General features: G+C 39.4%; 1 protein-coding gene across 3 annotated transcripts in view; it reads right to left on the bottom strand.

The window, feature by feature from the left end:
• Nucleotides 1-13,450, bottom strand: part of FRAS1 (Fraser extracellular matrix complex subunit 1) — a 502,305-nt gene that overhangs the window by 289,262 nt on the left and 199,593 nt on the right. For all 3 annotated transcript variants that reach the window (XM_043906392.1, XM_043906393.1, XM_043906394.1), the window contains 2 exons: nucleotides 6,969-7,128; nucleotides 4,612-4,745 (listed from right to left, as the gene is read on the bottom strand). In XM_043906392.1, the coding sequence (XP_043762327.1) occupies nucleotides 4,612-4,745; nucleotides 6,969-7,128 (294 nt within the window). The remainder of the gene's footprint in view (nucleotides 1-4,611; nucleotides 4,746-6,968; nucleotides 7,129-13,450) is intronic.

Raw genomic sequence — 13,450 nt, forward strand, 5'->3', positions numbered from 1 at the left:
AAAATCACTGAGGACAGTGACTGCAGCCACACAATTAAAAGACACTTGCTCCATGGAAGAAAAGTTGTGACAAACCTAGACAGCATATTAAAAAGCAGAGACTTCACCTGGCCAACAAAGGTCTGTATAGTCCAAAGAATGGTTTTTCCAGTAGTCATGTATGGATGTGAGAGTTGGACCATAAAGAAGGCTGAACGCCAAAGAATTGATGCTCTGGAGTAGGAGCTTGAGAGTCCCTTGGACTGCAAGGAGATCAAACTAGTCAATCCTAAAGGAAATCAATGCTGAATAGTCATTGGAAGGACTGATGCTGAAGGTGAAACTCCAATATGTTAACCACCTGATGTGAAGAGCTGACTCACTGGAAAAGACCACGATGCTGGGAAAGATTAAAGGCAGGAGGAGATGGGGGTGACGGAGGATGAGATGGTTGGAAGGCATCACTGACTCAATGGACATGAGTTTGATCTAACTCAGGGATACTGTCAAGGACAGGGAAGCCTGCTGTACTTCAGTTCATGGGGTTGCAAAGAGTCAGACATCACCTAGCGACTGATCAACAACAATGAACCCAAGAAGGGGGAACTAGCCAAGGGCATGCTGCTCACCTTTGCAGCTTTGAAGCACTGCGAATGAACAGATATCTCTAAGGCTGAGCAAATAGAAAGAAAGGAAGCTGGGGGAAAATCCTAAAGAGCAAGCAAAAAGTAATAATACTCTGAAGATTCACGGAAAGGGCAGATTTCTGAAACCTACATACTGCAGGATCTCAAATAAAAGATTTAAAAACCATTTTGCAACTTGAGTAAGGCAGAAGAAAATGCAGTCTTTATTAAAGAAGCAAACACCAATACAGAAAGAGAAAGCATTGGAATTTTAAAAACTTAGAAGAACCAATGATAGGAGAAAGAAGGAAGAATTAAAAGAAAATTAAAGAAATCATCGAATTAAAATCAATATGGAGGCAGGAAACACAAACTCAAGAAGCTCTCCCCATAACGCAGAGCAAAGACACAAGAGTGAAAATAATGAGGGAGAAAGTGACCAATATTGAGGGGAGGTGGTAGAGGAGCAGTCTAAGAATCATAGGTGTTTCTGAGAACTGAGCATAATTGGAACAGACATGACTAATCAAGGCCAGAACTAAAGAAAACATTTCACACCTGGAATACAGACTGAAAGGGCTTCACAATATACTAGGTAAAACATGTGAAAAGACACATCCCTTAGAAATACCCTGGGGAAATGTCTTAATTATAAAGATAAAGAAACACGTTGCAAAAATTCAACAGAGTAAACTAACTGATATAATAGAAAACAGACCCATCCATCTCTGACTCCTCCACGGTACTAAATTCCAGAATTCAGTGGAAAGGAGATTATAATCTCCTTAAATTTTGGACCCCAATAAATAATCTTTCATGAGTGTAGGCAGAAAGGAAATAATTGTCCAATACCTCAGTGGCTTGAAAGACATAACAACTTTTCACCTTTTAAAGAAAATATCTGAAGATGAAGTTCAATTCACTTAGATAAATCGATATTGGGAATGGGAAAATGGTGGTATTAAAAAAAAGTGGTAATATAGCCATAGGAAGAACTCTCATCAGACTGAACAGATCATTTTGACAAGCCTACATAAAAATGTGAAAGAGGCCTCTGTTCTCGCGGCATCTGGACAAAAGCTGAAGGCAAGCAATTTCAGTGTGAATTTACACCACCCACCAAGGGAACAACCCCTTATTTGAACATAGGAATTACTCCTTTTATCAGAGATAATCACTAACTCCAAAAATCTGATTATAACTATGCAAATATATCCACATTTGCCTACCAAAAAATTGGAATGAATTAAAAAAAAATTCTACTATGATCTTTTTGAATGGTAGAAATATGGATGATCAGTTCCTTTTCTGCTTTTTTCAAGCTTTCCTTAATGAACACAGATTTCTTTTACAATTAAAAAAAAAAACACTTTATGTTAAAAATCAATTTTTTTAGAGCTCAAGACCTGGAAATACATTTCTTCTGATAAACTTTTTTTTTTTTAATACTGAATGAGTTAACTCATATAAAATGCTTGCAATCATGATTGATGATATAAGCAAGTCTTGTTTTGTGATTATTATTAGACGTAAACAATATGTGACTCATCATTTGGGGAGGCGATGTAGTGTAATGGGTAAAAATCTAAGTCAAGTGTGGTCTGTTTAAGTTGTAATGTCAAGCTGCCTAGGTTAGAAGCACAGATACTTCCTAATGGTGGTACCTTGAGCAGATTATTCAAACTTTGTATCTCAGTTTTGTCTACTGCAATATGGGATGATAATAATAGCTCGTACTTCATAAGGTTGTTAGGAAAATTAAAAAGATTTTAAATTAATGATTATCACATAATAAATGCCCCAAATATGGGGATGGTGATGGTTAGATGGTGACAGTGATTACATTTCCAACCAAGGCACTAACTCTATCAGTTCAGTTCAGTCGCTCAGTCATGTCCAACTCTTTGTGACCCCAAGGACTGCAGCATGCCAGGCTTCCCTGTCCATCACCAACTCCTGGAGTTTACTCAAACTCATGTCCATCGAGTCAGTGAATCCATCCAACCATCTCATCCTTTGTCGTTCCCTTCTCCTGCCTTCAATCTTTCCTAGCATCAGGGTCTTTTCAAATGAGTCAGTTCTTCGCATCAGATGGCCAAAGTATTGGGGTTTCAGCTTCAGCATCAGTCCTTCCAAAGAACATTCAGGACTGATTTCCTTTAGGATTGACTGCCACTTTATATCATCAGAACACCCAATGTTTTAATAGTGATATTAAATCAAGAAAAATGGTTTAAATAATCTGACAGTTGGGTATTTTTGAATGTCAAGGCAAAAACTATAAACTTGATGCAAGAGTGCTTAAAATCAATCTATTGTCAAGACTTCAGAATGCTTGCATAGCAATTAGCTCTACAGTATGGCAACAAATTTCATCTTTTTAAGTTAATCCATGCAAACTATAAGTTAGTACTATTTGAAGCTAGAGTTTAGCATTTTAAAAAATGGGAACCAGCACTTTCTAGTATTCCAAGCTAACCCATGATATGCAGTCATGGTTGTTTTTAAAGACTTAAAGCAGAAGGTTCACAATGGAGTGTTTCCTCCTTCCCTCCTCCCACCTCCCTTATTGTAATGGTGGCAAACTGCTTAATTAAAGCTTCTTACATAAAAGACTAAATCCTGGGATGTCTAAGTCAAAATGCTCCAACACTACAATATCTTTCAAATGTAAGATATTCTGCAGCTCTACCAAGAAGCTCATTTGCAATCGGAAAGCTAGGACAAGACTTGATGATAAATGGAGATATGTGATAAGGGTGCAGTGTTTGCTATAGTGTGGGTAATGCAATCTGGTCTTTCAATTAGACACGTTTTCCCTTTATTTGGCATTTAGTGTTTCTTGCCTAATTGCCTTTTATCTGCCTTTAAAAATATTGCCGAATTGTCACAATATGCCATGTTATTGATTTTGTTTTACTTGACACAAAGTACTGCTCTGTATCAACTGAATGCTGGCTTCCAGCTTTTTCTCAGATCAAAAATGAGCTATTTTTCAACTGGAGGCAAGCTCCTTTCATGGTTATCTGTCAACTGCCAAGGAACATCTATGGGAGCTACTGGAAGAATAAAAAACTACAAAATACCACGGATACAAAATTTATTTGCAATTGACTTTTGCCTGCAAATTTGTACGAAAGAGTAATGTTTTGAAAATTCGATCAGTTTGTTTTGTTTACTTTTAAAAAACACTTATAGAAGTTGAGCTCTGGCCATGTAAAGTCCTTTTTTTTTAAGGAATTTAAAAATAAATAAACTTACTTATTTTTAATTAAAGGATAATTGCGTTATAGTATTGTGTTGGTGTCTACCAAACATCAACATGAATCAGCCAGAGGTCTACCCTGTCCCCTCGCCCAATCCCACGCCTCTAGACTGTCACAGAGCCTCGCTTGAGTTCCCTGAGTCATAGAGCAAATTTCCATTGGCTATTTTACATATGGTAATATATGTTTCCATATTACTCTCTCCATACATCCCACCCTCTTCTCAGATCAGTTTTAAATGAAGAACAAGTTCCCACTATTTTAAACCTCCCCAGAAAAAAATCCTTTGGTAATTTGAACCATTAAGAATTAAATCACGTACATCTAGAAAATCAGGTTCAAAGAAACATCTATATGTCTTTAAAAGGCAGTCTGTACCTATATATTGACAAACAATAACAATCCTGATCATCTTACTGAATTTTCCAGATGTTTAGCTAGACAGTTTTGGAACACCTGCAACTAGAGTCTGGCGGCTCCTTTGTGTGTATCCTGAAGGCTCAGTTTCATTATGTAACAATTAGCTTAAATGACTGGTAATTAGACCTATCTGTAGCTGCTAAGGGTAAAACAAATGTCTCAGGGGTGGTCTCCAAAACTATAAGCAAAATAAAGCAGCTTCTGCTACTCGTTTTCAGTACTTGCAAGGCCTGCCTGCCATCATCTCAGACGAGACTCCAGGTTCCCAGATAGTGAAGTTAACAGTCTGTGAAGGGTCCTTCTGAGGCCGTCTCCCTTACCTGGTTACAAAACAGAGGGGGGCACTGAGCCGCAAAGCACTGGGTGACCCCGTTTCTGCAAACACATTTGGCGCACCGACTCAATGGCCAGTCCTGCCCATCTTGAAACACACGACCTTCGTAGGAACAGGATTCTGGAAGGTTAGAGCAATAAGGGTTACTGAGGGTGTTGCACAACCTAGACAGCATATTAAAAAGCAGAGACATTACTTTGCCAACAAAGGTCTGTCTGGTCAAAGCTATGGTTTTTCCAGGAGTCACGTATCGATGTGAGAGATGAACTATAAAGAAAGCCAAGTGCTGAAGAATTGATGCTTTTGAGCCGTGGTGATGGAGAAGACTCTTGAGAGTCCCTTGGACTGCAAGGAGATCCAACCAGTCCATCCTAAAGGAAATCAGTCCTGAGCGTTCTTTGGAAGGACTGATGTTGAAGCTGAACTCCAATACTTTGGCCACCTGATGCGAAGAGTTGACTCATTGGAAAAGACCCTGATGCTGGGAAAGATTGAGGGCAGGAGGAGAAGGGGATGACAGAGGATGAGATGGTTGGATGGCATTATCGACTCAATGGGCATGAGTTTGGATAAACTCCGGGAGCTGGTGATGGACAGGGAGGCCTGGTGTGCTGTGGTCCATGGGATCACAAAGAGTTGGACACGACTGAATGACTGGACTGAACTGCACCACTGATCTCAGGGCTGGCTGCATCTATGCCAGGGCAGTCACACATAGTCTTGTGCTCTGGGGTATGGTGCAAACTAGGGGGCCCTGGGCTTGGGGTATAGCTCTGGAGCCACTCTATGGAGTTCTTAACTTTCTCTCTGAGTTTCCTAAGTGAAGTCTGGTGAGACAGGTAACATTGCAAGGGGTTTGGAGCTTCAGTTCATGAATGGCCCTACGTACCCCTGCCTCCTTGTCTTCCTGGGTTCTCAGGAGCCTGAGCCCAAATTTGTGCCCAGTGAAAGATGCCACCCTCTACCTGTATCGGGGACCTGGGTACAGGTGCCTAAGGAGAGCACCCACCCTAAGCTCCAAGTAGCAGGAGGGGTCTAAGGTGCCAGACGAGGACTCACCCACCCAGCAAATATCCCCATGCCTGAGGGTGGGTGACATTAACAGCAAATGAAAAACGTGACAGTTTGAGAAAGATCATGGAAGAAAAACCAAAGCTGCCCCCACCCTGCTTTTTTGAACAAAGTGCCCTGCATTTTTATTACGCACCCAGGAAATTATGGAGTTGGCGCTAGCTGATCCTCCGATCTCTCCAGGCAAAATGCTTCCAATAGATTTTTCTCATGGAGAGTCAATCAGAAAGTCTCCTAAAATGTAAGAAAGGAGCCCACAAACCCAGACAGCCACCCTCCAGCCCATCTCTAAATGTTGTGGTTGGAATATTTTTCTTGCAGGCTTATCTGGCCCAAAGTTGGCTGAATGTCCTTTGCTGGTGGGTGACATCTGAAATGCAGGAGGAATGCACTCTACTTTCATCATTCCATTACCATACTTTGCAATCCCCGGGATGGTTCTCCAGGGTAAATGGTGGCCAGGAATGGAATAACTGGGAATCAGAAAGAAGCCAGAAGTCTTTTTAAAGAGAAAAGGCAAGATTACAGTGTAGCTTCCAGGTACTACTTAAAAAGAGTAATTTGAGCTATTATACACCAGGAGAGAATATACTACAGCAGTGACAATAATGTAGTGTCATGAAGTATATGCTACTTAATTATAAAAATGGAAAGGGACATATAACTCTAAAATGCAATAAAAGGGTACTTGGTCCAAGCGTGAATTCTAAGGAGAGGGCTGGAAGCATACGCCTGGCTTGCTGGGCTATGCCTCAGTTCACAGGCAGGCATAATCTCTCCAGCAAAGAGGTCATAAAGACAAATGAAATACTGCTTCTGGCTCAGTGTGTTTTGGAGAAAGACATAAAATCTTAAAGACTAGCCATTAGACTTAGTATTGTGATACTACTGATACCCAGAAAAGTGATGTTTGTTCTTCTGTCCACCAAGAGGCCGTAGGAACTACCTGGGCCTTACAGAATCATATCAAAGGATCTGGTCCTTCCTCCTTTCCTTCTCAAGAGCTGTGAATACAAAGGGTTGCATCTGGCCAAGACAAAATAATAAATCAGAAAGCCTCAGCACCCTGAGTTTGGAATGAAGCTTAAGGATTTGTTCCAACCTCACGGTTTACAACATCACTTCCTGCCAAGTGCAAGGCTATGTCTCAGTTCCAACAAGGAATGAGGTCAGGGATCTTTGAGCCACAGTAGGCAAGAAAGAGAAGAGTTGGGATGTCACCAGGTATACCTCACAGGCAAAGAGGGTTTCTTTCTACAAGCTTGTACTCACTCCCAGGGCCCACGCAGACTGGGCAGCAGCTCCCTTCGGGGATGAATTCCAGCTCCTGGTGTCCACACGTCAGCGGTGGGCATGGTCGGGGGGTGCATCGGACTTCCCCGTGAGTGCAAGAGCACGTGCTGCAAGGGGAGGAGGCCCATTCTGTCCCGTGCTGGGCATTAGGAAAAGAGAAAGAAGGTTATTGTCAGAACATAGACTTGCATTTGATCAAACAGAAACAAGCCTTCTCTTAAACAAGTGAATGACGGAGCTCCAATAAAACAGAAGAAAGCTCCAGGCTTACAAGGTTGAAATCAGGGTTTGCAATATTCCAAGGCAGAGACCAATTTAGCAATTGATTTTTATTTTCCTTTTTAAAAATTTTATTTATTTTAACTGGAGGATAATTAATTTACAATATTGTGATGCGTTCTGCCATACTTCAACATGAATCGGCCACAGGCATACATGTGACCCTCTCCCTCCTGAAACCCCCTTCCACCTTCCTCCCCACCCCACCCCTCCAGGTTGTCACAGAGCCCCCGCTTTGGGTTCCCTGCGTCATACATCAAACTCCTACTGGCCATCTGTTTTACATATGGTAATGTTTATGTTCTCAATGTTATTCTCTCAAATCATCCCACCCTCTCCTTCTCCCACTGTGTCCAAAAGTCTGTCCTTTACAGCTGTGTCTCCTTTGCTGTCCTGCACGTAGGATTGTCGGTACCATCTTTCTAGATTCCATACATATGTGTTAACATAAAATATTTGTCTTTCTCTGACTTTGTTCACTCTGTATAATAGGTTCTAGGTTCATCCACCTCATTAGAACTGACTCAAATGTGTTCCTTTTCATAGATGAGTAATAGTTATCCTTAAGATTTTATGTTTGAAAATTTCAGAAAACCACAAAAATGAAAGAAAAATCACCCCAATTCCATTATTTAAAAAAAAAAATTCTGTGAAGACCAAAGTAAAATATGCACACATGCATGAATATCTACTGAATTCTTTATTCTAGCTACATTATTTTCAACAGCTCTCATTCCGATTCAGTTTATTTTTTTGCGTTTTACCCTGATGAGCGTCCACACTCCTGTCTTCTCTCTCCCTTCCCCCAGTCTTCTTTCTCTCTCTCCTATCCCAGAGATCTTATGGTCCCAGGGAAGGTGGCATAGCCAGCAGAAGCACCTGTCCAATCAGTTCTCCCACAATTTGTAGAGCCGACTCATTCCTGATGAGGGTGCCCATCTATACACACCAAATGTTCCTGGTCCACTTTAGGCTAGGACACCACATTCCCAAAGCTGGCACTGCATTGACGATCTAACATATCCATGCTTTGATACATAACATTTACTAAGTACCAAAAGTACTTAAGGGCTTCCTTGGTGGCACAGATGGTGAAAAATCTGCCTGCAATGCAGAAGACCTGGGTTCGATCCCTGGGTTGAAGATTCCCTGGAGAAGAGAATGGCTACCCACTCCAGTATTCTTGCTGGAAATCCCGCGGACAGAAGAGCCTGGAAGGCTACAGTCCCTGAGGTCGAGAAGAGTCAGACACAACAGAGCCACTAACACTTATCAAAAGTATCTAAATACGCCATGCTCAGAGGGCAGTGGAGAATCTTGAATGTAAAAAGCTACAAATATGTCAATTGTTTGGGGAAGTAACTGTCAAAATACATTATGCTTTCAATAGCAGAGTGGAATGATGGTGGCCTTTTAAAAGATGTATGCAAAAAAGTGAACTTAATAAAGTTTCCTCCTATAACATTTTCTTAAATAGTGCCTTCCTCTGCCTGTATTAAATGTAGTATATGATGAAATCTGATTCTGCACAAATCATATATAGGCTTCTATTAAAAACATCATACATTCTAGGTGCTCAGTCACCTAACTATAATCTGGGGATTTCAACTGTGTCACCGAGAAGCATGGAAAATAAACATCCTCTTACTACTCCTCAAGCCAGCATCCAGAATAATTATTCACCCTCTCTCAAACACAAAAGAACTCTCTGTCTTACCTAAACAAGTCCAGATGCCTTTATTGTGCAAATTGCTGCTAGGTTGCAAGCATGCCAAGTCTGACATTTGGGAATTACTAATAACCTGTGCTATTATTGTAACAATAATCGTAATAGGTTGTCACAGCCATCTAAATTTTGGGGAACCAAGTCCTTGCCTTACCATCATGAAGATTACTTTCCCAGGACCTATTGGGAGTACAAGAGGACAGAAACATAAGGAATGTACTGAGTTGGATGAACAAAAGGTTTCCGTGGAAGCATATGTGTTCTCGGATCACAGCTCAGTTCTCCCTGCCTGGGGGACTATGAGTGTGTCACCTAATCTTTCTAAATTGCAGTTTCTTGGTAGAGAAACCTGAAATGGTATTAAGATATCCTGCTCACTCGGCTATTGTAAAGGTACATGAGGTAGTTGTTAAAGAGGCAGCAAGGGAAATGGCACATAGGAGATGTTTAACCCTTTCCCCATGAGTCCATGGCCTTCCTACTCCTTTTCACACCTGTGTGCTGCCTGTGATCATGGCAACAGACCTGGATGCCAAGGCCAACTCCTCTCCCATCAATTTTTACTTCTTCTATAATTAAATATAAAACTTCAAATTTAGTACAGCATATAAATAAATGGGCAAGTCCACGAGTGGCTAATAAACTGTTGGCTAATAAAACATAGCAGGCAATTGACCTTTATGCTTTAAAAGGTCCAAGCATAAAAGCAAAAGAAGAAATGGTAGGAAAAAAAACTGATACATTCTGATGAGTTAAACTTTTAAAAGTCAAATATATTGAATACATTGTAGAAAAATTTAAAAGGCAAATGACAAACATTTTTTAAAACTGCAGATTATATTAATTAGAATTATACTCTACTATATAAAACCATGTACAAGCAATAAGAAGAGACCGGAGGTGAGATCAAAATGATCGAGTAGGCCGATTCTGAGCTCACCTCCTCCCATGGACACATCAAAATTGCACCTACATATAGAACACCTCTCTTTAAGAACAACCTGCAGGCTAGCAGAACAGCTCTTCTACAATTAAGGATATAAATGAAAAACCTCATCGAGATGGGTAGGCGGGGACACATACCCCTGGAAGGGAACCCCAATGCAGAATGGAATATCACAAACTTGGAGGACCCCCCTAAGGAGTGAGTTCAAGCTCCACACTGGGCACCACAGCCCTAGGACCTGCTCTGGGAAGACCCACAGCTGGATTTGAAAACCCATGAGATGGACATCTGGGGAAGCCAGAGAACTATAGGAAACCAAGACTCCCCCTTAAAGGGCTTGTGCACAAACTTACTCTCTGAGTCGGAGCACAGAGACAGCAGTTTAAAAAGTTGCCATTCTAGTCGGCCTGCTAAGGCAGCCCCAGCCCACTCTCGAGCCTGGGCGGACTCCAACTCTAACCATCCCACCAACATGGCAACCCCAACCCAGCCCAGGAGAGCCATGGTTGGTGTCCACTTCAGCTCCAGGCATCTTGCCAGGGATGCCTCAGCCCAGCCTAACATGCCCTAAAACCCACCCACCCCTTCTGCTCCACCCCAACTGGCCTGCCAAGGCCACCCAGCACATGAAACCTACATTGGAAACACTTCTACACAAGACCATAGCTCCAAGAGCAGGAGAGATAAGTTTCACCTAATTCACAGGAACAGACACAGAAAATCAAATGAAATGTGTGCATAGAGGAATTTGTTCCAAAAGAAAGAACGAGATAAAACCCCAGGGGAAAAAACTCTAATGAAATAAAGGTAAGTAAATTACCTAATAAAGAATTCAAAAATTTAAATTCTCTATTATAAGCATCATAAAGATGTTTATAAAAATTAGGAGAAGAATGGCAGAAAACAGTGAAAACTTCAACAAAGAGTTAGAAAATATTAAAAAGAAACAATCAGAACTGAAGAATACATAGCTAAAATGAAAAATACACTAGAGGGTATCAAAAGCATTAGATGATATGGAAGAATACATAAGCAACATGAAAGACAAACTAATAGAAATCACCCAATCACTACAGAAAAAAAAAAGAATTTTTTAAGATGAGGATAATTTAAGACAGTATCAAGCATACCAACATTTGTATTATCAGGGTCTCAGAAGGAGGAGAGAGAAATAAAGGGGCAGATAACTTACCTGAAGAAACAATGGCTGTAAATTTCCTTAACATGGGGAAGGAAATTGTCTCAGACAAGATGAATCCAAAGAGATCCACACCAAGACATATCATAATTAATATGGCAAAAGATAGAGAATTTTAAAGGCAGCAAGAGGCACACAATGCATAGTATTCAAGAGAAATCCCATAAAGCTATCAATTTATTTTTCAACAGAAACTTGGCAGGACATAAAAGAGTGGTGTGATGTATTTAAAGTACTGAAAGGAAAAACCTTATAACCAAAAACACTTGATACCAAGGCTATCATTCAGGATTGAAGCCAAGATAAAGAGTATCTGAGACAAGCAAAAATTATGGGTCCATCACCTCTAAATTGGCCCTACAAAAAGTGCTAAAGGATCTTCTTTAGAAGTAAAGGTTATAACTAGAAACAAGAAAATATATGAACAAAAGTCTCATTGGTAAAGGCATATACACAGTAAAGCCAAAGGATCAACTATTCGAATAGCAAGTAAAGTTAAAAATACAAAAATTGGAAAATCAACCAAAACTACAATTTGTAGTTAAAGAATAGACAGAGTAAAAAAAATGTAAAATATGACATTAAAAACATAAAATGTGTTGCAGGGGAAGTAAAAATCTAGTGTTTTTAGAATGTGTTCAAACTTAAGTGACTATCTGCTTAAAACCAACATATTTGTAAACCATACAGCTGATATGGGATTATTATCCAAAACATGAACATATACAAATCAATATTTAAAAATCCTATTAAAAATGGGCACAGGACCTGAATATTCATTTTTCTAAAGAATGACGCAAAGATAGCCAACAGGATGGTGAAAAGATGCATGATACCGCTAGTTATGAGCGAAATGCAAGTCAAAACCACAATGTGATATTACCTCACACCTGATAGAATGACTATTATCAAAAAGACACGAAGTAACAAGTGTTGGCAAGGATATAAAGAAGGGAACCTACATGTAATGTTGGTAGGAATGTAGTTGATATAGTTATTATGGAAAACAGTATGGAGATTTAACTTTTGAGGGAAAATTACAAATAAAACTACCATATGATTCAATAATTCCACTTTTGGTATTTATCTGAAGAAAACAAAAACACTGATACAAAAAGATATATGCACTCCAATGTTCATATCATTGGAACATTATTAATGACAAGATATGGAAGCAACCTAAGTGTCCATCAAGAGATGAATGGATAAAAAAGATGTCACATACACACACACGAATATTACTCAGTCATAAAAAATGAAATTTTGCCACTTGCAAAAACATGGATAGATCTAGAGGCTAATTATGCTGAGTGAAATAAGTTTGATAGAGAAAGGCAAATACTGTATGATTTCACTTATATTAATATATGGAATCTAAAAAGTAAAACAAAAGAATAAGCAAAACCAAACAGAAACAGACTCAGAGATACAGAGAACAAGCAGGTGGTCATCAGAGCAGAAGGAGTATGGGAAAATGGGTGAAAGAGGCAAAGGGGATTAAGAAGTACAAACTTCAAGTTATATTAATAAAATAAATAACTCATAGGGACATAACGTACAGCATAGGAATATAGTCAATAATACTGAAATAACTTTGTATGGTGACAAATGGTAACTAGGCTCACAGTGGTGATCGTTTCGTGATATATAAAAATATTGAATCACTTTGTTGTGCATGTGAAACTAATACTATATTGTAAGTGCACTGTACTATATTTCTTAAAAAGAAATAAAATCCCTGTGAAAAAAAATAGCAACAAGCTTACAGAATATTCAAGTTAAATATAGAACTTTATTAACTACAAAGAAATATTAGTAAAATAAAATTCAATGATATATTTTAATATCAGATAAGAGAAGTGTTGAAAATTCACAGTAGCTATTGTTAGTAAAGCTCCAGTGGAGAGGGACTCTCCTAAACAGAGACTTGTCTCATGATAGCACCTGGAACAACTTTGCCAGGCGGCACCTACCCTAGGTAATCAGACTTGAAAAGAAGATGTACTATTGGTAATATTCCCACTGCATTTATCTTTAGACAGAGACAACTTAAAATTGAATTTTAATGACCATAGATGTCACAGCTTCAATACTCAAACTCTTTAGATGCTTTGACCTACTAATTTCACTTGTAAGAAGTTATCTGAGGAAAATGATCAATGACACACAAAAAAGTTTGAATACAAAGAATTCCATCTCATTGTTCATTACAGTGAAATTGAAAATATTTTAGTGAATATTGGAAGCTACCCAAATGCCTAATAATAGGAAATCACGTTCTCCAAGAGTATGCTGGGGAATTATTTACTACA

The sequence above is a fragment of the Cervus elaphus genome, chromosome 6, assembly GCF_910594005.1.
Source record: "Cervus elaphus chromosome 6, mCerEla1.1, whole genome shotgun sequence".
Lineage (NCBI taxonomy): Eukaryota > Metazoa > Chordata > Mammalia > Artiodactyla > Cervidae > Cervus > Cervus elaphus.